At 38.9% G+C, this 26,781-nt stretch overlaps 1 protein-coding gene and 1 long non-coding RNA gene across 2 annotated transcripts; both read right to left on the reverse strand.

Annotated features, from left to right (window-relative positions):
* Positions 1-1,091: 1,091 nt before the first annotated feature.
* LOC103710299 (putative ascorbate-specific transmembrane electron transporter 1) lies at positions 1,092-12,940 on the reverse strand. Its single transcript, XM_008795966.5, has 4 exons — positions 12,688-12,940; positions 8,876-8,924; positions 8,574-8,773; positions 1,092-1,638 (listed from the first exon to the last, which is right to left on the reverse strand). Exons 1-4 carry the CDS (start codon positions 12,835-12,837, stop codon positions 1,339-1,341), a joined length of 699 nt encoding a protein of 232 aa, XP_008794188.1. The 5' UTR covers positions 12,838-12,940; the 3' UTR covers positions 1,092-1,338.
* A 6,963-nt stretch (positions 12,941-19,903) lies between these two features.
* On the reverse strand, positions 19,904-26,432 carry LOC113462935 (uncharacterized). The gene is made up of 2 exons (XR_015987898.2): positions 26,120-26,432; positions 19,904-22,409 (listed from the first exon to the last, which is right to left on the reverse strand). It is a non-coding gene; the product is annotated as an uncharacterized LOC113462935 (long non-coding RNA).
* Between the last annotated feature and the right edge of the window lie 349 nt (positions 26,433-26,781).

Raw genomic sequence — 26,781 nt, forward strand, 5'->3', positions numbered from 1 at the left:
GACCATCTTCGATGTTATGGTAAGCTTCTCCATATTAATATGCTAAATGGTTTCATCTCACACTAATATCAATCCTAGAGGTTAATATCTAATCCTCATACAATCAGAATATTACACAACCTCACTTTGCTTGTGTAAAAAATACTTCTCACAAGCTAGAGGACCAAAGTCTTGTCTTCTTGTATATGAAAGAACGGTTCTCTGTAGTGGGAATTCAAATAAACATAATCTTGGTCTTTCTTTGAACTTTTTAACTACCAAATCCATGACTATCAAGCCTTGTCCCTGCCACTCGGCTTTACCTTTATGGGCCTTCATTCACCATGCATTTTGGGCTTCCTTCTGATATCATCTCAACAATTTTTCTTAAATTTTCTCATAATTTTCATCCACATATTTTAGATCTTCTCCCTCCTTTTTGTACTTCCTTCAACAACTATGAAAGTACCATTCCTTAAATATGTCTATTCCATCTCAATCAATTGTCCATCCCTTAGTTCTTAATTGTTACAACTCCTCTAATAATACGTATTTTTTTCTATATTTATCCTTGTTTTACCATATATCCACCTCAAAATCCTTGTCTCTGCTACGTTCACCTTAGACCCTCTTTATTACACAACATTTTAAACTCTACAATATTTTCATTTAAGCTATGAAGATATAATATTAATCACAATACCAAAAAAGCATTTCTCCACTTGATCCAACCATCTCTAGTTCCATTACATCTTCATATCCTAGGATATTAAATCTATAGAATCTATCGTGCATCATTTATATTTTTACTGACATTTCATTTTTTTAGTAATTTGTTTTTGTTTTGCTGATTTTTAAGCCATATCCATTAAAGAAGTCTTCCATAACTCATTAAATTTTTATCTGAAAAATCAAATTAGTGTGGGAGCAAAAGAAAAATAAATTTCCACAACCAAGAAACTTACATGGTATAGCATGCAGTCATAAATACTAATACCGCTAGAAAAGAAGTTGCAATGCTCAAAATATTGTACTTATGAGCCAAGTATGCAAGCATTTCCCAAATAAAGGTCAATTCGAAGAAAAATATAACTGACAGAAGACAACACAGATTGCACCAGCAAATCATTTAGTTAGATATTTGTTATTCTCAGCAGGATAGAAACTTTATACATATAAAAGAGCCTATACAAATCCCTCTTTCAAAAAACCGTTCAACCAGAAAATACTTAAGAGGGTGCCATAAAAGACTAGTACAGCAAGATACGCAGACTATAAAGTATATGTGCAGAGAAGTGATGACATTTCAATACCACAGAATAATGGTTATAGGAGAACTGGTAATATATACAGATTTTCTTATATTGCAGAATAACTAAGGGAATCTTCAGTGTGGGCAGGAGTAGCAGCAGATATCACAACAGTGACTCCCAACAATATCACAACAAGAGCTGTAAAATTTACCAGAAAGGCTTCTGGACCATACTTGGGAAGACCTGTGCTCTCTAGGAAAGTCAGCTTCTCCAGAAAGCCTAATTCTGCATTGGCTATGGCCAAAATGTAGACAAAGAGCCCAAAAAATACATGCAAAGGAAGAACATTACGTCTGACACTTGGCTGAGCACCAGGAAAGAAATATGTGACAAACCCAAAAATCCACTGGAAAAAAAGAAAGCCGAAATGAATGCCAGATATAGGTGCAGCAAAGCTTCATGAATAGAGTGCATTAGGAGAAACAACAAAAATACCATGACAATATGCATGTGTCTGTGGAAAATTATTTACTGATGCAACTACGCTGCTCCTTTTCGTGCAAAAAAAAAAAAAAGAAATAAAAATTCTATGCCCTTGACTGCTGATCTATAGTTATGGCTCCAAAAATACTTGTGCTATTCCAATAGCATGATGAAATTCTACATTTTTCACTTGTCTTATTCAAAATATTACGTCTTCACCAATTTATTTAAATTTTCCTTTAAGTTCTTGATGGAGGACCATATAATAAGATGTCTAGGTGCACTTCTGCTAGATGCAGATATTGAAATTTAAAAAATATATTTTATTTAAAAATTAAATATATATATATATATATATATATATATATATATATATATATTTATATGGACTATTGGGCTAGAATTTTATGAGAATTTTAGTATTTTATTTCTATGTGGACAGTTAGTAGAATTTTTGGTTGTCTATATAAATCTATTGTTGTGTTAATTAAGAATATAGTTTGCATTATTGAGATTTGAGAATATAGAACATTGAGTTGCTCTCACTCTCTACCTTCTTCCACTCTTTTCTTTCCTCTTCTTCTCCTCTTCCTATCCTACATCACTTTGGTATCAGAGCTTATTCTATCCTACGTCAATTTGATTTCAGAGCCATTCCTAACCCACCACCACTACCGCATCCTTGTCTCTCCATCAATGCCAGCCCTAGCAACCTCTCAAACCACCCTCCCGAGATCCACCATCCACACCGCACCACAACGACATTGGAAATAAAACAAAAAAGGAAGAAAAAAGGGGAAGAAAAAGGGAGAAAAAATAAAGAAAATAAAGGGAAAAAACAAGAGAGAAAAAAAAGAAGAAAAGGGAAAGGAAAGAAAAAGAGAAAAAAAATGGAGCTCGATCTCTTCCATAATCTTTTATTGCTCCCACCTCCATCATAGCCACTGGTGGCCTGCTGCCCTTTTGCGCGAGTCTTCTCTCACTCACAACCATACCGGACTCCCACACCAATCAGACACCCGAACATGTCGCCTTATCTGTTGGAACCGGCTTATTATCCCTCGAACCCATCTCCATCACCTACTTGAGCTTGTACACTGAGAACCATGCCTTTTGCTACCTCCCACTGGCTTCCCATGAGAACATCGACTCCATGCAATGTCACCGTCTCCTTATGCCTCTACTTTGGCTATCGTTGTCGTGGCTAGAAGCTTTGAAGGTCTCCCTTTCACTGTTTCAAGTCGTCACTGTCCTAGGCTAATTGCTATTCCTAGCTCAATCTCCACCGCTGAGAGGCCTCCACTACCATCCTCACATAATTTCACCACCACCTGCTCGGGCACCGCATCCCCATGATTAGGGATTTGGACTTGAAGCCTCACAATTCAGGTTCAAACCCATCAGATCCAACCCGTTTCAACTTGATCCGACATGTGGATTCAGTAGCTTTATCTTCTCTGGGGGAGGAATAAATAGGTAGATCAATAAGTAGAGTCTTACCCGAACCCACTCACTGAACTATTCGCCAGTAGGTATGCGTAGGACTTATTCCGAAGGCTACCGACACACTCCTCAGTAGAGGGTGATGATATGAGAGATTTCTCTTTTGATATGACAACCTGAAGGAAGCTCAGATATAATCCGATCCAGGCCGTTTTGGCCCTAATTAGACCCATCGTTACCAATTAGATCAGGATCCAGTCAGTGCTATGTCAATTTCCTGCTAGTGGTACTACGTCAGCATCCACTCAACACCATGTCAGCACTCAGTGCCACACCAGCATCCACTTAGCACTATGTCAGCAGCTGCAGAATTTTCTAGAAGCTTATCCCTAGCTAATTTTGATGTGTCGATTTCGATTTTGGTGTCTATTTCTGCAAATTCTACCTTTATAATAGTTTTCTTTGCTATAAATTGAAGTAGTGATTTAAAGTGCTATTTGTGAGGTAAGAACTTTCCCTTTGAAAACTTGATTGATATTTATTTGATTCAGTGATTAGTAAATTGCTTTAGTTCTGGGTTTAATTTAATCTCTTTTCTTCCACAAAAGAAAACCCTATAATCTGGTTCGTTGCGCCTAACCCTTTTTGCATCCAACTTTCTAATTTATTGCATCTACCCTAGTTTCTGGAGTTTGGCATATCATTTGCATTAAACATACTAGTCTTGTGTGTGTTCATCGTCGTGGTTTATGATTTATACTTATTGCAACTTTTAGTCTATCTCTATATACTTTCATTGCCCTACATTTGAGTACATCACACTATGACCAAGAACAAGTAGAGTGACTATGCATCCACAATGGACAAAACTACCACAAATGTTGTTCCCTCCACTTGTACACTATAAGTTGACCCTCAAGCCTTTATGAACTCTCTAGACCAGAATTTGAGCGAATGAGTCAACAATATGAGCAATTAAGTTAGCAGGTAGCTCAAGCACTAAGAGGTCTAGAGGTAGACGAGTCTGTTATGCAATACGATGGATCCCCTCATTCAGTTAGGTCAGTCCAGGGTAACCTCCACACTTCCGGATTAGTAGCAGCTACTGATTGGAAGAGTTTTGCCCCTAGACATGCTACTAGAGTCTTACCTAGTGATCCTCATTATAATATAGAGTCTAGGTTTGATGAGGATGTAAATAAGGAGTATGATTTTATAGAAGAACAGAAGATCCCTAGGCATCCGCAAAGACAGGACCATAGGCAGCCAGTCCATGACTGTCCAGGAGGAGTCTATCATAGGCCAGTTGATCAGTGTGCTAGATATCCTAATAGGTTAATAGGCATTTCCCTCTATCTCATATATATAACCAGGAGGGCATTGATGGCATTAGTAGGTTGGTTAAGGTAGATATGTGATCTTATGATGGTAAACTAGACCTTGACACCTTGCTAGATTAGTTTGATGAGCTTGAGGATTATTTTCATTGGTTGATATGACTAATAGAGAGAGTTTGTTTTACTAAGATGAAGTTGGTAGGAGTTGCTAAAAAATGTTGGAAGAGTGTATAACAAAACCTTCAACGTCTAGATGAACCACTTATCACCCAATAGGCAAGTCATGAGATAGAAGTTAATGGAGAAATATTTACCTTCCTACTATAGGAATCAATTGTTTGATCAGCTTCTAAACCATAGGCAAACCTCAATTATGTCCAAATATATGGAAAGATTTGATGAGCTTATGCTTAGGACCAGAATACAGGAAGATCCATTTCATGCAATTAGGAGGTTTATCAATGGGTTTAGGGAAGATATAAAGAAGAAAATAGAGTTATATGCTTTTAAATTCTTTAGAGGAGGCCTATCAAAAGACAATCACTATAGAGAAGTATCTTAAGACTCCTCCTCAGCATAGGTTCATCAGTCTATACCTATTTCCTCATCGAGATCTGCTACCTAGTCTAGGGTTGCTTCTTAAATAGCTTCTAGGGATAGTATTGCTAGAAATAGGGAACCTCGATCTGTTACTTATCCTATTGGCTCCATAGGTGATCCCCGTCCTAGTGGTTCTTTAGTGCAGTGTGATCACTATTATAATAGAGGTTACAAGACTATACATCCTTAGCAAGCTTTAGCTTTTGAGCAAAAGTCTAATAATCTACAAGAGGTTGAGGACTAGGAAGTGGATCCCGTAAGATATTTAGAGGTAGAGGACCACCATTGTAATGTTGTGACGCCCACTATTGCGGATAGTGATACCAGAAAGCATACTAGTATCTTTCACCCCTTCATTAGATGCAATGAGAGATCTGGTAAGTTGGTCATTGATGGGGGAAGTTCCATGAATCTGGTTTCTATGGTTGCTATAGCTAAATTCAACCTTGAGGTAGAGCCACACCCTAAGCTTTTTAAGGTAGCCTAGGTTAAGACAACCTTGCCTATAACTAAGAGATGTCTAGTGCCTATTAAAATGAAAAATTATGAAAATGAGGTGTTCCATGATGTGTTACCTATTGATGTAGCATATATTTGTTAAGATGCCTAGGGCCTTAATGACTTAGATGTGACTAACCATGGTAGGGAGAACACCTATATGTTAAGAGCAAGAATATCATCTTGATCCCGCCGAAGCCTCACATAGAGAGTCTAGACTTAAGAATAAGCCACTGCCTTGGGTTCCAGTTAGAAAGAGTATCTATATCTTCAACCATAAATTTAAGCGCAAAATTTGATTACAAATTTGCTATTGATGTTCATCATAGGACTGAGGAATTTAATATAGAAGATAATGTTATGGTTCGCGTTCATTCAGAACGTGTCTAATTCCTTCAAAAAACAAGCTCGAGCCATTGCCCTATGTTCCATATTAAAATACTTGAACCTAATGCATATTTACTTGCCCAATCATTTGAATATTAGTCCTATTTTCAATATGGAGAATTTATTACCTACTGAGGCACCTTTGAGCTTCTTGCTTTGCTATCTAGGGTTCTTGGAGGTACTTCCTAAGGCACCACATTTTGCTCAGAGGAGAGAAAAGATTGAAGCTGTTTTGGATGATGAGATTGTTAATTCTTCCAATGATGGCTTCCATGGAATGCCGTACCGGTCCGGTCCTAGACCGGTACTGGAACGACAAAAAAACCGGTATTTCCCGATTTTTTATCTGAACCGGCCGGTACGGGCCCGTACCGGCCGGTACCGGCCTCGTACCGGTGCGAACCGGCCGGTTCGCACCGGTACGTTTTTTTTTTAGAACCACAGCGCCGCGCGCTGTGGTTTTTGAAACCACCGCGTACCGGCCGGTACGTACCGGACCGGACCGATACCGTACCGGTCCGGCCGGCCACCGGTACGCCGACCGGTACCGTTACGGCGGACCTTGATAGCTTCTATTACTATCTTGTCCAATGAAAAGGCTATAATTTATTCGATACTTCTTGGATTATAGAGGATGAGTTTCACTCCTTGGATTTTGAACTTTTCAAGTGGTACTTGCACTTAAAACTCTCAAGAGTCAAATTTTTTCCAACCGAGGAAGTATGACGGAGGGACCGTCTAACAAGAAATCTACACGCACTTCTATTAGATGCAAAAATCGAAATTAGAAAAATTAATTTCATTTGAAAATTAGAGAATTTTATTTTTACGTAAACTTTAGAACTAGAAGTTTATGAGGACTCTGGTATTTTATTTTTATACAAATTCTTATTAGGATACCCTTTACTATGTTAATTGAGAATATAATTTATATTATTGAGATTTGAGAATACAAAATATTGAGGTGCCCTCTCTCTCTACCTTCTCCTCCTTCCTCTCTTCTTTTTCCTCTTATTCTTCCTCTTCCTCCTCCTATCCTACGTCCGCTTAGTATCAGAGCCTGTCCTATCTTGCGTCAGTTCCATCTTTTCAAAGCTGCCATCTATAGTTCCAGGTCACCCCTCAGTTTATACCGCTCAATGGATTTAATCTAACCCTCTTTTATTTGAGCCTTCTCGGCCGTCAAAGCTAATAATCAAAAACAGCCAAGACAGTTCTTCATATTCTTTACTACAGGTATCAAAAATTTCAGTCTTCTACATGTGAAAGTTCAAGTTCTGTTTTTAATTTTACAACACCCTCCTTGACTTAATAACCAAAACTCCAAACTGCTCTAGGAGCATTAAAATTTATGTGTTGTCAAGAAATGAAAATTATACTAGTAGTGAGTACTAATAGACAACGATGTTTTGATGAAAATATATAGTTATACATGTTATGACGATAAGATAGGATGAACACAATACATGAGGAGCACCAGGACACCTGCTGTTTGTGTTGCTTAAAATGCCTCTCGTGAGTCATGCTGGTATAAGTGTCGCCAGTTTGAACATTATTTTACAGCAAGAAGCACAGCAATATCAGCAATAGTTGCCACTTCTATCAATATGATCTCTGCCGCTTGTCTTGCTATTTCACACTGCTACTGGTACTTATTATAAGCAAGGTTTCTATTTATTCTAGTTGTAATCATAAACCCATGTCTATGGAGCGTGACTATGTTACAGGATAGGGACAAGGAAACAAAAGAATACCAAGGTTTTAAGTATCAATGCCAGCGAACAGGCGAGATACCCTCAAACATGGTATGTGCCATGCCATGCTCAGCTCCATGATGTGCTTAAAAAAACTTTTTTTAATTAAAAATATTAAAAGAGTTAGGTGGTTGCTGTGCCGACCAATGCTAGGTGCCAGTACTAGCTTGGCACACAATGTGTCGACCAGCAGAGCCAGCACTTGAAATCATGCACAATACAGCTACACCAATATGAAAAATTTTGGAAAAAATGGATATGATACAATTAGGATATGACAATAATAAATTAATGTTTTATATAATGCAGAAAGTTTCAGATACCATAATGGCTCATCACCATAACATAGTTGATACTCAACACAGCAGCATCAACAAGGTCCATGACCATACTCCATATATATTCATCATTCAAATCCATCAACCATAGTCCATATTCCATATAATCACATCAGCATTGCAAGCTCTAATACTAATAATCTGTAATATTCATCACATTCATCCAAAAGGAAGAAAACAGCAGCCATCCATGTCACACCAAAACATTCAATAAGTATCCTAAATGTATGGAGCCTTTTTCTTAATTTTAATAAAAAGAGGATGCATAGGATAAGTATCTAACTAAAATATCCTAGCCATATCAAAAACCATAATTGCGATCTGATAGATATTGAGCATGCAGTTCGCAGCATCTGCGTATCATAGATTCATGTGCTAATGAAGTAGGAGTCCATGTCTTACAAATGCACCACCAGTATTCTCATCTGGATTCAAATCTAATATGCATAATAATTTAAAATATTTTGTCACAGGACTAAAATGTAGGTTATTGTAATTTACCTGAATGCCATATAAGCATATTGTACCAAGCCCAACCCAGGAATGCAAGCTGTACAAATTAGCAATTCCACTTTCATTGTGATTCTTGAAAGCAAAATATATTCCAAAAGCTCCAAGCACCAGTGCAATCGCATGAAGAATCAGATGAACCATTTTATTTACTTCACGACTCCAAGGAAAAGATTTATAACTCATTATAGCTGCAAATCAGTTTGAAAAAAAAACAGAAGAGATTCATCCATTGCAAAACGTATTCAAACTAAACTAAAGGCTAATGACTGATATATTTTAAGCTTGCTTACCTTCACTTCCCATGATAATGAAGCCAATTATCATAAGAACTGGATGAACCTGCAAAGATAAAAATATAACAAAAGCCAATGATCAATCTTTAAGCAATAAGAAAATATTCCATATTTCCTTGTTTTATTAAATCAGTTTGGTCTGACAAATAAAACAACACCATAGTTCTACAGAAAATGGAAGAAACAAATTCCAATCAACATCATAGAACTGCACACTATATGGAGAAGATGATAATTGTAGTTGGAATGAAGTTTCCTAATACCATCTGATATATCTTGGAATGGACCTGTGCTGACAAAGCGAACTGATCAATGAAAATTTGCCACCTAGCCGCTAGCTGACCATTCAAAGCTTGCCCCATGTTTCACCCAAAGGGCGCATGGAGAGTCCTCTGCAGCTCAAACTCTCTTCATAGATGGCAACAACTCAACCATATCACTGGTTGTTTCCTAACAGACATGGTATCCAAGTAAATCCCACTATCAAGAAACACTAGCGCAGCTTTGTTGCCTTATCGACCAGCATATCTCCCTAAAACTACACGGCGATTGGGTCCAGCCCTCATCTCTATATATTGCATTCCCGAAAGTTCTCTAAGTAAGCTCTCTTTTGACTCTCTCGTGCTCTCTCTGCTCCTTTTAGGCTTCCGTCTGTTCACTAAGAGTTATATCTGACGTAGGCATCGAAGGGTCCCCGCCGGACATGCTTCGATGGGTAGACTTCTTTATTTTCTGATGTTTCAAGTCGGAGCTAGGCATTGGATTACCGCCCAAAGATGCTCCGCCATCCAACTCCACCAGAGCATCGACACGGAGGTGTGCAGCAATCCTATTCGATCTCTTCGATCCAGACAACAAACAAACCGAGAACTCCAGCAACCACTACCAACTCGGTGCCCGAGTCAGACCAATTTCCAGCAACAAATAGACGCTAAAAGAAGGGTCCTAATCCCATCTCTAGAGGTTTGGTGGATCAAGTGGATGACCTACAACCATGAAAACAAAAACTCAAGTGGCAACTACAGCCTCCCAACAGGACGCAACCATGGAGTTCGATGGCTCTCTATAGAGCCCCCAGAGGGCTCCTCTCCAGCAAGAGCCACCCATCGATCACCGCTAAGCAATTCCATCTACTTATGTAGCAGATCCAGATGCTTACTGCCGCCGTCCAAAACCTACAGCAGATGGCTACCAAACAGCAGCAACAACCGAAGTCGCAGCAACCATCACTGCCTACTCTACACCGAGAGATCAGGACCAGTGCAGCCGAATGTCATTCCCATCCTCGAGGTCCAGGATAAGCCCGACGTTCGCTATTCTCACCCATGGAGTACAAGGTGAGGGGGATGGCGTCAATCCCCAAGTGTAGTCTCAAAAGGAATCGATGTGAGGGCATTCATCCCACCATCATTCGAAGAGGATCTCCAGGAGGAAGGTCGACCTCGACCATAGATTTGAGAAGATGGATCGATGTCTTGAGGCCTTAAGAGGTTGCAATGCCAAGCTCGAGGACAAAGTTGATTTCACAACTGCCCCTCCATGCTTGCAAAAACCATGGAGGAACCCCTTTCTCCTTGGTTCAAGATACTCCAGCTAGAGATATATGATAGGACTACTGATCTCCTGGACGTTCTAAAAAATTTTAGAGCCCTCATAATACTCTAGGAAGCCACCAACATAGTGCTTTATCAAGCCTTTAGCTCGATTGTGGTACACCGGGCTACGACCGAACTCGATTCATTCCTTTTAATAGTTCGGCCAATTATTCATGATGCACTTCGTCAGCAGCCATCGGTACAAAAAAGAATTGAAGTACTTGTTAACCATCAAGCAACAGGATAGAGAGTCTCTTCGTGACTACACTGCTTTAATGTGGCAACTTTGGAAATGAGCGATCTGGATCATTCGGTCGTGGTGTCCGCATTGAAGCACAAGCTAAAGACCTCTCCGTTCCTCTTTGCCCTTAAGAAGTTTCTGAGAAGCCGTTCGGAACTTCTTGCCTAAGCTGAAAAGTATAAAAATGCAGAAGAAGCTATGATAGCTTGGCGAGAGTCGGACGAGAACAAGTCCAGGAAGAAGAAAAATAAGTAGGCTCTGGAGAACAAAACTAAGTGTAGGAAGAAGCAAAGGATGGGTAATCGAGGTTCCCATCGATCGAAAGGCCCGCCTCGATAGTTTGAGAGATACACCCCTCTTAATAACCCTCAAATGTAGATCCTGATGGAGATCGAAAATCGAGATTATGTTACGTGACCCCTAAAGATGAAGGAAGCTGCCAAGAAGGATTAGAGAAAATTCTGCAAATTCCATCGAGATTTCGGTTATGATATCGAAGATTGCCAGCAACTCAAGAACAAGATCGAGGCCCTCATCTAGCGACAGTACCTTGGACGTTTCATCGACAAGCCGTAAGACTGGAGCAATACTAGACGGGAGCTACCTTCTTCTGAGTAGGACACTAACAACTGGTCTACTGCGGGCATCATCAAAATTATCTCAGGTGGTCCAGCGGTAGGTGGAACGAGCTCATCTGCATGAAGGAATTGTGTGCACTCTTTCCAAGTAGGAAGCTCGAATCCGAAGAGGAAGAAAACAGACGAGGTCATTTCTTTTCTAGATGCTAACATAGAAGTAGTACAGACTCTACATGATGATATTGTTGTAGTTTCCTTAACTATTGCTAATTGTGATGTAAAACATATTTTATTAGATAATGAAAGCTCAATGGATGTATTATTATGAGGCTTTTTGCAAGATGAACATGCCTACTAACCGATTAAAGAGGGTAAACTTCTCTCTAATTGAATTCTCGAGGGATCCCATCTCCACACAAGGGATCCCATTTCGTTCTCGCCTTCCAATCAACAATTTTTTGGTGAGACTAGGTGTCAACCTAGTGTGAGGACCGTAAATATGAACTCGAGATAGACTGTTGGTCAGAACCCACCAAGCAAAACGCATGGGCCATTTAATATGATCAATATTCTTTAGGTAGAAAACTTATTTAAAAGGACTTTTTAAGCTGAAAACAGAAAGGATGGGAAAACAAGAAAAGGAAAACAGAGAAAAACTTGTCTTTGGACACAGAATAAGTTCTTTGAATATCAAACTTATTTAAAAGGACTTTCTAAGCCGAAAACCAAGAGGATGGATGGGGAAAACAAAGGAAAATAGAGCAAAACTTGTCAATGGACAAAGAATAAGTTCTTTGAATATCAAACTTATTTAACAAAGCTATTTTGAGTTGAAAAACAGAGCAAGCATATCCTTAGCAACAACATTCATACTGTCATGTTCGGTGTATATGCCATAATTATACTCTTCTAAGAAAGGAAAATTAATTCAATTGGCCTTGGAATTCAGCTACTCACCGGAGGTCCATCCATGCCCATACAGCATTGTCTAAAAGTACTTATAAAAGCATAAAAAATTACAGAAAATATGCAAAATAACATAAACGCCCATAAAGTAAACAAAGACTAGAGAGCATCAATTATCTCCAATCAAGTAATACAGACAAAAACAAACACCACAACTCCCTCCAGAAATAAGCACCTGCGACCAGCAGACAAAATTGCAAATTTCTTTTACCACTTTCCCTGCTTAACAAATAAACAAACAATCGCAATACATGAAACCCCGAATCAAAACAACGAGAGAAACTACACGAATACGTCGCACCACCAATTTACAACTACATGAAACACTGTTTGGGACAGCCCTCCCCGGTAATTTTCTCTCATGGAATACTTAAAAAACCTAGATAGAACGCAAGCAAGCAAAGAAAAGACAAATCAAAGACAACGTACATTAAAGATGAGGTTTTTGTTGCTGGACTCGAAGGCGAGCCCTCCCCGGAAATGGATGTTCCACACGAGCACCATCACTGCCGCCGCCGCCGCCAGCACGTGCGCCGCGAAAGTAAACGGCAGAGGTCTGACCCCTACCGACCCTCCCATCTCCGCTTCCCCTTCTCCTCTTCTTCTCTTCTTCTTTCTCCGCACGGACGACGAGCACGCGATACCAGTAGCCGGCCTTCTTCTTTTGGCGATACTGGAGTATTATAACCTGGGAACCGGATGCCGCCAGATCTGGACCGTCCGATTTCCATCAGTCCAGGAGCAGTACATCCGTTCACTTGTGTGGGCCCACATTATTATCTGGTTTGTTCGGGAACATGCGACGTGGGGTTCGGAATCGCCGGGTGAAAAATTCTGGTTATGGATGAGGAAGCGTCCGCTGGGAAGGTGACAGGTGAGTGATGAGCGTGCGGTCGAGAAAGATCGCATCGGGATTCGATCTTTTCGTATGACAGTTATGGCGTTGAAGGAGTTTCGCGTCTCCTTGAATGATCTCGTGGGGTCAGCAATGACGTAAAGCTGGACTTTTTTTCTACATCTGACGGTGAGAAGAAAGGATATGCAATGACCCGAGGTATCTGGCACGTGTCTCAAGCGGTGTAACAAATCCTACTGGAATCTCCAGTCTAGAGCTGATCAAACGTCAGGCCGCATCAGACTTGGACAATTAAGTTCGTGGTTATGCCCCAGCCTGGTCTGACTTTATCCCAACCCTAAAAGCTTCTTTTTTTTTTTTTTTTTAAGTCAAAACAGCATTTTATTTTTCATATAACTCAAACATGAGCATAATTTGCCATATCAAGAATCCTGAAAATTCAATATCAGGCTCAACAAATCTAATATTAATATATTCATTAACATATAACACAAAAATTTACTACTATAATATATAATTTGTTAATGTAATTAATATATTGAATATATATTAAATGGATATAATTATCAACCGGACTAATTTTAAATTTTTTCAGGCTCTAACCTATTTTATAATCGGGCATATTTTTTTGCCAAATATGCCCAATTTTGGACTGGGATTGGCAGATGAGGTCATCAGGCAAGTTGTTCAAATATGAGTGGTGAATATTTAATGCTTCCGGTTATGCGCGAGAGTAACGTGTAAAGTGAAAATTTCTCCAATTTCTCCACCACTCATTATCAAGTGGTCCTACATAGACGATTTTTCATGACCCATGATATGTCTGCTGTCTCTCTGTCACTTATTATCAAGTGGTCCTATATATGCAGTTTTTTATGACCCATGATAAGGATGTTCTGCGACTCACGCAATGCAATGCGATTGTAGCGAAATTAACAGAGGTAGCCCTAAAAAATCCAAGGCAAATGTCCAAAAATTGTTGTTTATAGAGGAATACTCCATCTATCCAATTATATAATTTTCAGAAGGTGCACCATCCTATCATATAGTTTTTAAAAAGTGCCAGTAAATTGATAAAAATCTCTTAATGTTGATATAGAAAATCTGGAATCAAGTCCACTCTTTGAAGCATAATCAGATACGACTCTCATGAACATATTCCTCACGCCATTTCTACATATGATCAGTACTAGGGATGTTATTCCTTCATCAAATGAGCCCAGATATGATTCACTTGCGAAATTTTCACCCTCCTGTGCAAAATTATGACCCATCTACTGAATTTGTGTATGCTACATCTTTTTTTGACTCATTTTCTCTAGAAATCACTAGGAACTCCATCATCATGCTTAAACAAAATATTTATATTCCATATTTTGTTCCAAAGAGAGGATTCCAGGTTAGAGATTATAGTTACTCACGCCCATCAAGTATTTTGATAGAATTAGGAGGAGGCAAGTCGCCTCCCCCAAATTTATTAAGATAGGAAGAAGTATGTACAAGAAAAAGGGGTGAGGGGAATTAGACAAGGAATGTACAAAGGGCCCGTTTAAGATGGAAGAATAGCAAATAAGTGAGTGGTTGCCAATGAATATAAGCTTTCCAATAATTTGCAATATCCTTCTTCCGATTTCGAACCTGAGATGACCCCAAAGCTTGAAAGTGGGGAGTGTTTTCTGGAGAATGGAGAAGATATAGCACTGTCCATGAAGAAAGATCCCTCCGTTTCTTTCTTGCCATATGCGTCAAAATCATGCAATCACAAGTTGATCCCAGGATGTGCACAAAATAAGCCGAGATTACTTCTTCCTCCAAGAAGTCCAAAGTGCATGTAGATTGGCGGGCCATCCTCTAATATAAAGACAAGTTTTAGAGGTGGTCCAAATGCTTTTGGAGAAGAGGTATTAAAGGAAGAGGTGTGACACTGTTTCCCTATTGCAACCATAAAAAGGACAACCTGTACTTATCGCGCCTCCTTTTCTAGCAAGCGCCTCCCCCGTGTGAAGTTTGTTTTTCAAGATCAGTAATAGAAAACTTAATCTTTTCAGGTACTGCTGCTTTCCAAATGACCTTGGGGTACAGCAAAGAAGATCGCCGTTGCTAATGAACTTGTAGAAAGAATCCATCAAAAAGATCCATTGCTGCTAAGCTTCCACACCAACATATCAGCAATTCTGGTGGGTCGGAGGAAAGGAGATCATATAACTTCTGCAATTATTCCATTTGTTGGAAAGAAAGCGGGCCCCTTAATCTAACAATCCACTGAAGATTCCTCCATCTCCATGAGGATGCCACTAATACATTCTCTCTAGTTGCCATGGAGTAAAGGACATTGAAAAGCAAGGTAAGAGGTATCATACTGATCCAAGATTTGATGTCCCCGCCATCTGTCAGTCTGAATAATGTACAGTCCCAAAATGCATCTAAATACTTGCATATGTCCTTCCAAATAGGGGATAGCTTCACTAGGTTCTTCCTCACTCTGAAACTAAATCTTCTTTGGTGATAATAAGAGCTATTTATCAAATTCCTCCATGAGACATCCGATCTGGAAATGAGTTTCCAAGCCCACTTGGCTAGTGGTGCATTGTTCATATTCTTGATATTTTTGATACCAGGTCCTCCTTCCTCTTTGGCTTTGTATACATTGTCCTGACTGATAGGGCATTGAAATCCCTTCACAGTCTCTTTTCCTTTCCGTAGGAATGATTTTCTCATTTGGTTAATCCTGTGTAGAACTCATCTTGGAAGTTTGAAAGTCAACAAACAGTAGGAAGGTAAGGTTGACAGGATAGCATTAATCAGAGAAACTCTTCCAACCCATGATAGAAATTTTCCTTTTCCAGGAAGTTAGAGATGCACTAACTTTATCTAGAAAAGGCATCCAAAGTTGCTCCGGTAGCTTCCTGTCATGAAAAGGTAGACCGAGGTAAGTGAAGGGAAGGTGATGCGACTTATCAAAAGAAACAAGCTAAGTCAAATATATCAAGTGATCCTTTGCACATTCCAAGTGGGCCTATTACAAGGTCCCAGGCTAAAAGACTTAGAGAAGCTCTGATTGGGCTTGTTCTAAACATATGGGCTAGGCAAGCTTCGAGTGGATCTACAGATATAAAGCTGGGCTTGAGCAATTCACAAGAAGTCATCAATGTCATTCAAGTAGAAGATGGGAGCTATTGATGACACTTGGGCTAAATCTACCATAAATGAAGAAGTCTCGCTGAATTTCATACATGGGCTGATTCATTTGAACCTGGACTTCATTAATTTGAGCTCAACATGGTGTTTTTATCTTCATTTAATGGGGTGCACGAATTTATGAACATTTTTCATCATTTGAAACTTCTCATTAGTTGCTTTGTCTTTTCCATCCTTGGAGGGATGTTCCAAGGTAGTTAATTGATGCTTTGTGTTTCCTATGCTTGGAGGGGTGTTCCAAGATAGTTAATTAATGCTTTGTGTTTCCTATACTTAGAGGGGTGTTCCAAAACTAGTATTTATATTTCAGGTCATGTAGAGAATGAAAAACAATGAATTTGTTCTGAATTTCAGATTTGAGAAAAGCTTTCTCTTATGTTCTTCATTGAACTACCTAAACTTATCAAGAATTGATCAACCTTGTGGCGTTTCAGCACTTTGGGTCTTTGTTTCATCATATTCAAGGGTTCTAGTAGATCATCCAAATCTAGTTTTAGCTTTTTTGGAGTTAAAATACCATCTTGTTCGTGGGTTCTAAGGATTTAATCCTTATGGGTTCGCATCAGAAGGGTTCCTTGCTTATGGTTCATAAGAGTGGTCATATTTGCTGCTTCAGTTTCACTCATGTTGAGGTAGAGAATCATGCTCTTGTGGATATCAATTTTGAGTTCCGAAGCTCTCTCAAAACCAAGAAGAATTGCCATTGTTGTCAGAATGCTTTCTCTCTTACTTGCACAAAATGGAAGGGTGTTATTGGCAAAATAAAGGCTCTTGATACCCTAGAAGTGGATGTTGTTGCCAATGCCTTCTAGGTGACCAAGAGCGCCTGCCTATTTCAAAATTCTTGCAAAGACATCAGTAACCAAGATAAAGAGGGATGGGGATAGTGGATCACCTTGTCTTAATCCTAGTTTGCATTTTAATCTATTTGCAGAGGACCCATTCACCATAACAACAATGGAAGCTGAAGAAATAAGAGACTGTATCCATTCTATCCACTTGAGAGGGAACTATCTGGCACGAGGGTCTCAACAAGAAACTCCCAATTGACCTTGTCAAAATTCTTCTCAAAGTCGAACTTCCAGAGAATACCGCTATGCCCTGTCCTCCTACAGTAAGCAACCATGTCACGTGTAGATAAAAAATTCTCTATATTGGAACACCCTTTAATGAAAGCCAATTGTGATTCATCCATAATAAGTGGTAGGAAGCAAGCCAATCTGTTAGCCAAGACTTTAAAAATAATTTTGTAAAGGTTGTTGAGTAAACTAATTGGTCTGAAATCCCTTGGCGATAGAAGACGCTCTTCTTAGGAATGAGTGAGATATAAGCATACTTCAATTTGTTAAGGTCAAGGGTACCTTTGTGAAACTCCTCAAGCATAGCCATCAGATCATCCTGCAATAAGTCCCAGAATATCTAAAAGAAGGCAAAAGTGAATCCGTCTAGTCCCAAAGCTTGCGAGCCTCCTAAAGAGAAAGGTGCTTTCCTGACTTCCTCCAATCTGAATTCTTCGTTGGGGGTGCTAAGGCCGTAGGGGGTATCATCATAGAGCATATTCCAGTTCATTGAGAGCAAAGGAGAGAGTATGACCAAAGAGATCTTTGAAGAAATTATGAAGAGTTCTAGAGATATTTTCTTGGCAGTTGATTTCAGCACCATCCTTCAAGATAGAAGAAGTGAAGTTTAGTCTTTTTCTCCTAGAAGCAACTTTGTGAAGATAGGTAGTATTTCGATCTCCATCTTTAAGCCAGCTCACTTTAGAGCATTGGTGCCAATACACCTCTTCTTTTTCATAGATTTCTTGTAGAGAAGCTTTCAAGATCCTTCTGGTGTCTAGCTCAGAGGGCAAATTTTCTTTTAGCTCTGTATTCAAAATCCTCTTCAATGAAGACAGACACTTTTGAGAGCCATCCTCAGCTTTCTCAAATTCTCTACCCACACAGCAGCTTTGTTCTGAGATCCTCTAATGTTTTGCCAACTATCCATACTCTCCAAATCAGCTCCTTGATCCGCCAATTTTCGAATCTGAAGATTCTAAACTTTATGAAACCGGATATTGCAGTCCACTGCAATAGGAATGTGATCTGAGGCTGTACTTGAAAGAGCTTTTTCAAAAGAAGCAGGAAAAATATCTTCCCATTCCTAGGAGGACAAGAAATAGTCCAATTTAGCAAGAGAGGGGTGGTCCCACCCATTAGACCAAGTAAGTTCTCTTCCTTTCAGGTCAAGATCAAAAAGACTGAGAGAAGAAATGAAATCCATGAAAGAAATATTATCTCTGAAGCACTGAGCAGTTCCCTTTCTTTTAGAGCATGATTTTGTGATATTAAAATCTCTGCAGATTAACCATGAACAGGCAAATTCATTTCTGATCTCCACCAATTAGTCGAAGAATAAAGGTCTTTGATATCTTTAATTAGGCCTGTATACCGCTGTGAATACAAGGTTCTTCTTCAACCGAGTACAATGGAGTTCCACAGTAACAGAGAAAGACCTTGTTTTCAATCTGACAACTGAAATAATCTAGAGTTTCAGCTGATTATGATTCCACTAGATTATCCAATCGCATTCAGACAACTCCATTCATCAACTTTAGATTCCCTCATAGATCAAAGGAACCTCTGAGAAGGGTCAGCGACCTTTGTCTCTTAAATGAGAATGACCTCACAATTCAAGAGAGGATAAGATCTCTTATCGCTTGCAGGAGCTCCAGAACCATGGATGTTCCTAGATGTAATGATCATCAGAAACTGTAAGTAGCTGCATAATGATGGAGCCCAGCTACTAAATCAGTCCAAAGAAAAATTACCAACCAAGCAAAATCACTAAGAAAATTTTCAAGAGAGATTGTTTCAGTCCGAAGCAGAAGGGTGCGCCTCATAAAATCAGCTCTATTTCAAAACCAGGAAAGCTCAAATCCTTCCCGACATTCAAGTGGAGAAACAACAAAATAGCCAGCCCTAGGCTTTTGTAAACAATGGACACCAACTGCATAACAATAGGGCTTAAAAACAGAGGAACAAGATAGGAACAACAGTTAACAACAGACAATAACAACTCACAGACATAGGATACTCTTCAGCTTCAAACTTCTACAAGGGAAATAAGATGATCATTGGGCAAGAGTAGCGGCCTTTGCCTTCTCAAGAAGCAAAATGGAGTCCACAATCTCCCTTGCATTCTCCTCCGAGTACAGGAACCCACGTGCCTTTCCCCAATTCAAAAGAAATTTGGTGCTGGACTAGGCTCAATGGCATGGGAGTCTCCGACGGAAGCGAGACAGAAGGGAAGGACTTTTTATTTCATCAGGGGGGAAGAGTTTTTCTGTAGCCAACTTGATGGTTCTGATGGCCTCGGCTAAAGGTGGCCGTCTTGCTTCAAAAGAGGTGGGGCACGGGTTCCATAGTCTGAGAGTCCTGGGATGCAGAGAAGTCATAGTTTTCCTCAAAGGATTCACCGGCTTTAGGGCCCAGCATCATGGCTTCCACCTGGCTTCCAAATAGGGTCTCCTTCAACTTGGTAGGGCTTTTTGTGGATGGCGGAGGAGATTTTGGTAGATTCTCAACTTCATTTATCGGATCTTTCATAGTTCTTGCAAGCATAGGTTGAGGTGAAGTCGGCGACCACTCTTGCGACTTTGGATGGATCATTAAGCCACAAAGGAGTGAGGAATCCGGTACTAAGACACCTGAATTTCTAACGTCTACTTTAAAGGGGACAGACTTTCGTAAAGATTCAAATTCAGCATCTCCAGCTTTTCAAGGGAGAGCAGCGCCAAGTCTAAGTCAGAAGGAGAAGCTAAGATTGACTCCGAACTTAGGAGACCACAAGTCTTTCTCAGATTGGAAAAGGTTGGATCACCTTTACTAGAGTGAAAGCTCTCTTGCATAGCCCCAGCACTCTCTCTCTCTCTAGGAATGGCTATCGACCCCATGCCTCTTCCCCCAATGTTGTCCAAGAAATTTGAATTCTCCACAACCCGATTCTTGGTTTGGTTCCCTAGGTTGAGATCGACCAGACTGGCTTCGATCTCCGATTCAGGAGGGTTTGCTGCCATCCCCTGCAGCATCAGAGGAGAGGATGATCAGGGGATGGATAAAAGAGAGGGGTCAGGCCTCAATAGCTTGCTGAAGCAAGCTCTTAAGGAGATTGAGATGGTTGGACTGCTTGTCCAGCTCCACGACATTTGCAGGCCAAGAGCACTCTCCCGGTCCTTCAAGGAAGAAACACAAGGAGGCTCCTCTTCAACAAGGGCTTTATCTTTAAAGGATGGCCGATGCGAAGCAGTTGTTTCTATCTCCGGTAAAGGAGCATCACCAAGGAGATCAACAGGAAAACATGCTTGATTTGGTTGATCTCCTTGGCCTGATGAGTCTCCTATCTCAAGAGAGCTGGAGTTATGATGAAGCTGGCCAGAACCGTTGTCTTGATCATCAATAAAGGACCTCTTGGTGGCTAGCTAGCCTCCCAATCTAGATTTGAGACCAAGGATGCATGGTGAAGGAGAAGTTATGTCTTCTTTCACCTTGCAAGTGGGCACAGAAAAGGCATGCCCTTATTGGAAATGATGCAAGAAAAGTGTTGTAACCACACGACACCGGGTCCCAATAGGTGATTTGGCACAACTCTTCTCAGGTCCATCTTCACCTGTTGAGATTTTGGAGGCCGAACCCCACTTCTTACGATATGCATTCAAATGAGTCTTACTATTGCTAGCTCTTCATATCATTGCAGGAAGTTATTCTCCATGGAGAGGAAGACAACAACGCTCTTCGGCCTGCCAGGGATGAACATCAATCCTTTGCTGGTTGTAGGTTTTTGGTTAGCTTGGCACGATCTAGAGGAATGGCCTATTCGCCTGCAAAGCAAGCAAAGAAGGTTGTTTCCGCAGTCCCTTCGAAAGTGATCGGGCTCCCTACAATGGAAGCAACCTTGTCTTTGCTGAGAGAAAAGAGTAGAAGGCATACAGGAAGGGAGGGCTGCTTGGGATTTAAAGTTTTTCTCTGATCGAATCAGGTCAGTATCAGAGCCATGCTCTTATCTAGTAAAAGTCCAACTTGATCTGATCAGATCAAGCTGGTATCAGAGCTCCGGTCCTCTATATTTGTCAGAGGTTTATGTTCATAGTCTAGATGCATAAGCAATACAAGCAATCAAGAGAAGGAATATCCTTGCTTTAAGTATATCGAAGGGCAAAGGCGAGTATGGTTGTTAGTTCTTCCTCAATAGATGATGTGAGATGAAAAATGTCTCATACAACTAAAGAAAAAGATTGCCCAACTCACCGAGATCGTCTCAAGATTGGCAATACCTTCAACACAAACACCAGCAACTCCTGTTGCGAAGCTGTCTCCTACGGCTCGAGATAAAGAACCATCCAGCGAGGATGAGGATGAATGACCTACTACAGGTATGAAAAATCTCTCTTCAATTATTTAAAGTTGAGGCACGAATCGAGATCCCTATACATGTGGAGTTGTTGATGCAGAAAAGCTAGATAACTGGTTAGCCCAGTTAGAGGCATACTTTACTATTTATAAATACTGTAGTGTCCAAAAGTAGCTTTCGCCCGTCTCAAGCTTTTTAGCTATGCTCTTACTTGGTGGAATTTGTACATAAGGAACAACGATGTTTCGAATCTAATATGGAGCAAATTCAAAAGCCTAATTAAAAAAGAGTTCTACCCAATCAACCAAAAGAAGGATTGGTGGATCAAATGGCAGTAACTACAGCAAAAGTATGAACAATCTGTTCATAACTACACCACCGAGTTCTACAAGCAGGCACTCTCACTCAGAATTTTCATCGACGATCATGTAATTTTTAAGTACATTGGAAGTCTTAATGAGGGTATCCACAAGGAACTGAAACTCTTCAAAGTTGAAGACATCGGCAAAGCCAGCGTGAAGGCCATGGGATTGAGGAGAATAATCAGCCTAAGGAAGGTAAAAAAGGCGACAAGTTCAGAAAAAGCGACGAAAATCCATGTCTTCTCAAGCATTGAGTGTTGTGTCTTGGTGTAGGAAACTTAATTTTAGTTTTCACAAAGCTTGAATGAATATACGTGTATCATGAGTGTTGCCTTCCCACCTAGCTGTACACATGTAAAAAACATGTCAAACCTAAATACTGCCATAATATATATGGCATTTGCTTATTCATAGGAACCAATGTGTTCCATCAATAGTACCAATAAAATCTTAAGCATTATGTAACAAATAGAGATACTAATAAATGTAGAAAATATATAATTCAGGTATATAAGAATAAGATATTATATTGAATCCTTAATTTAAAATATGGATAAAATTGTGGTCTTTGTCGAATATATTCAGGAATGGTATCAATATAATTTGGCGGTGGCTTTATTATGTCAAATGCTTAATTTCTTTGATGCTTGAAGAACTCTGTAAAATTGCCTGCTAATAGTCTTCTCAAAATGTTGAAATCCTTCTTGAACAAATCTATTAACAACTCCATAGCCCGAGGTCAGCCAAAAAATAGTCATTATTTCTTCAACACTCGTTTCTTTGGTACTCATCAAACTATAATTGTGCCTAAATAGACTGCAAAGATTTTGAAGACTTCATTCGAAATTGCTCGTAGCATCTATTGCCAAGTCTATGCAAGATATCCATAACCCACATATGACCAACATATAAAGAATCTCTATACATCTCCTTGTAAACATATTTTAGAAAATTATTAACACATGCAGCTGTATTAGCTAGTACAAATGCATCAAGCTCTATATGACTTTCATTATTCTCCTCTTCAATACCATCCTCTAGTTGAAAAGAATCAACCCATTCATTCCCATCTATACCATCATTTAATGAAAGTCAAAATCATGATTAATTAACAACATTTTCCAAAGAACATAAATATAAAATTGCACGACTATAATTATTAAGATGCTTATAAAAATATGAAAATAATCATTCATCTACCATAATATCATATAGCACCGCATCCATATTCTATAAAATTATAAGAACCTATGTCCAAGAATATAAAGATGCTCAAATCATCCAAGCATAAAATAATACTTTCAAATTTGGCCAAATAATTAGTCAAAATATAATATTCATCATATAACAAATATAATAAATTTGTTCCAATAACAATTCAAACAAAGTCTTGAATAGTCAAGTATGTACTATAAAGCCAAGAAATTAGACAATCTAAAACTAAGAGGTTAGGTTGGTAGGTGGATGGTTGTTCTTTTTTTTCATAAAATACTATAAGCCAAGCAAGTTATACAATTAGGTCAGCCAAGGCAACAAATATCTTTCAACATTCAAGGTGCAAAAATAATTGGATCCCAAGCAAAAAGAGATTGTTCCCATACTCAATTCTCAAGAGTGTGCCAAAGTAAGTTTCTTACATCTAGAATGCTAGAACCAGAAGAATCATGTCTAGCTGTTGTAGTCGTGCTACGACTCACCATGACATTGACTAGCCAATTAATTATATTGTTCAAAGTGGAAGCTGTTGATACACATTTGCTACCATTGGAGCTAATTCTCTTGCCTCCCTTGTTCTCTTAGGAGTTGGGATCATTGATGAGGTATCCCTACTATCCAAGCCAGAAGTCATACTTTCTAATTCCGGTGTATCCTCATGCCTATCATTATCTTCAACCTCCTCACTTATAGCATTTTCTGATAGCCCAAGTGGGACTCCTAGTGACTTCTGGCTTAAAGCCTCCTAGTGACTACAATGTCCATGTACAATTAATCCAAGTCAAAATAATATGCAAGCCCTTTGTCCTTGTTTTTGCCCAATCTTGTTTCCTTTGCATGATATTAGAAATATTAATTAGCATAAGCAATATAGCTAAATATATGTATCAAAATATATTTATATATATATACACCACAATTTTCTATTCTCACCATTCGTCTGGAGCATTTAAAGTTCACTTTTCATGATCCCAACCTAACCCAGTTTCTTTATCCACTAAAGCATTCTAACTTTGCCATTCCTTATTCACATTATCCAAGTAATTTTTCAATTGGATTCCTTTTCATTAAACCTTTTCACCAACAAATTCCACCCATCCTTTATAAAATGGGAACCAAGTCTACATCCAACCCTTACAAGTTCTTTATAATGCTTAACAAAAATGGTGTAGCTTTTACTATCCCAGACTGCTTTCTTCCTAATCCCCTGTTCATTACTATCATCAATAGCTTTGCTTTTACATTTTGTTGTTTTGTCACTTTGTCCCTTCTATCTGGGATATATTATGCTCATTTGTCACTTTCAAGACTAACAAAATATTTCAAAATTTAACATTGGTATAGAAAATTGAAAATTGAACAACTAAAAGTATTTGCAGATGATCAGCATAAACATGGTTCATACTATTACTCAATACAAGAACTTTTTATTAGGTTGAAAAAGATAAGAAATGAGAAAATAGCAAGCTAATGCATTTAAATATGGAACAAGGTTGCAGAAATTCTAAATATCAGAACCAAAATTCAAAAACAAAGCAAGGTTACTCAAAGTCTCAGTCTACAAAAACTGTGATTACAAAATTTAACCAGTTGCTTTACATGTGATTCTCTTGTTCAACTTTGTAGCTCGATGTGCAAGGACAACGGACTGTGGTATGCAAACACAAGCATTTTATATGATATTGCAAGTAAAGTATTTGGAAATCTAACCATGATGCACATTATGAGTATTGCGCAATATGTTTATACATGTATCAGTGTATGATGTTTTACAAGTTTTTTGTGTTAATACTTTGCCCTTGAAAAACCAAATCAGCTTATATCTCCTAGATCTAACTCTTGGTTGTAGAAATTCATGATTCCTTTCATAGGAAAAGATTGTAAATGGAAATTGAGAAAAATAAGATTCTATTTCATTTAATTGATTTCAATAAACGCGAATGAACCATATATGTGTCGCACTTGAGAGTTGAAAATGAGTTAGAAGGGTCCAAGTCTAGAATGGCCTCCATTTGACCCGAATTGGCACTCTGTTTGAAGTTTTAGAATAGATAAAACCTCTTATCACCATAAAACCTCTTATCACTTGATGATGAACTCTTAATGTTCCCTTAATCATCAAGCCTAAACCTACTATACTATGTTTCCTGTAGGGTGCATATCAAAGTTCAGTTAGAAATTGGAGTTCAGGGAGAGAGGGTGCTGATAATTGCAATGAATCAGGTTCTAAAACACATCATTTGTTAACCAACATTATAGCTCCTGGCCTTCACATTTCTTTTGCTATTATGCATCCTCCAGACATCTTAAATTTTCTCTTGTAGCAAATCATGGAAATCCAAAATGCTTTACCATTCTCTTGCCAGGGGCTTGGTAATGGAGCAATATGCAAATTTTTTTATAGAAAATCCCTCCTTGAATTTGGTAGCACAAAGGCTAGAAATGCAGGTGCTAAAAAATGGCCAAATCAAGGGACGACCTGTGATATTCTTGAGCTCAAAACAAGCAAATCATTTGAAACATACAATGTAAGCCTATTCACAATCTAACCAACCCCAAGAACAATAGTCAACACCTCAGATCGAAATTTAATTCCCCTATCACCATAATAAACCAAAGACTCAGAATTGAAACAACTGATTTAGAAACTGTAGGAATGCAATCAAACCAAAAACCAAATTTCAAATCAAAAAAAGAAAGCAATTAGGTAAACAATTGAGATCAGAGCAAACAGATAAAGAACAACGATGCTTCGGAGCATGATCGAATGAAAGAAAGATGAAATCAAGCCCTAGGTATGGATCAAAATCCATGGAAACGAGAAGAAAAGGAGACGAACCTGGATCGAAATCAATCCGAGCGGGTGAGGATGGGGGCGAGGGTTTCATGCTGGGAGCTGCAGGTTTCAGACGACGGAGGGAAGAATTTATCGCCACGAGAGGGCGGGAAGGAGGATGGCTTTGGAATCTGGTCAGTTCCACCACCATGCCGCCACCACCGATACAGAGGGAATGATCCTCGACCTGGTCTTGATTTTTAGAGGAGTTGATCCTTTTGGGAGGAGATTAATCTGAAGAAAAGGAGAGTTCTGATTCATTGGGGAGTTGAGAAGACGCAGACGTGCGAGGGGTGTGGACGGGTAGCATGCTATTTTCTGAAAATAATAACTTCCTGCAAATACATAAAATTTAATACAGTCCAAAATTACTTTTAATTGTAGCCAAATATTTAAAAAAAAACAATTACATGAATATCTTTCTCAATAACTAATTTTACATAAATATCTTTTCAAAATTAATATTTACATATATATCCTTATAAAACACTTATTTTATTATTTTATTCTTTTTTTCATTCTTGTTTTTACATATGTACCCACGTCATCTAACATCATTAAAAAATTGACAGTTTCAAATTAAAATGACTAAAATAATTTTAATGAGTAAACGTGCAAAAAAAAAATATTTATAATACGATCACGATGAAAAATAAAAAAATAAT

This window comes from Phoenix dactylifera, chromosome 6, assembly GCF_051530095.1.
Source record: "Phoenix dactylifera cultivar Ajwa chromosome 6, Ajwa_hap1_PhDact_Kaust_v1.1, whole genome shotgun sequence".
Taxonomy (NCBI): domain Eukaryota; kingdom Viridiplantae; phylum Streptophyta; class Magnoliopsida; order Arecales; family Arecaceae; genus Phoenix; species Phoenix dactylifera.

Bases quoted from the DNA above. Each gene is read 5' to 3' on its own strand.
- LOC103710299 (XM_008795966.5), bottom strand. From the start codon at position 12,837: ATGGGAGGGTCGGTAGGGGTCAGACCTCTGCCGTTTACTTTCGCGGCG. The intron at 8,925-12,687 runs GTACGTTGTCTT...TTATCTTTGCAG, and splicing joins ACAAAAACCTCATCTTTAAT to GTTCATCCAGTTCTTATGAT. The intron at 8,774-8,875 runs GTAAGCAAGCTT...ACTGATTTGCAG, and splicing joins CATTATCATGGGAAGTGAAG to CTATAATGAGTTATAAATCT.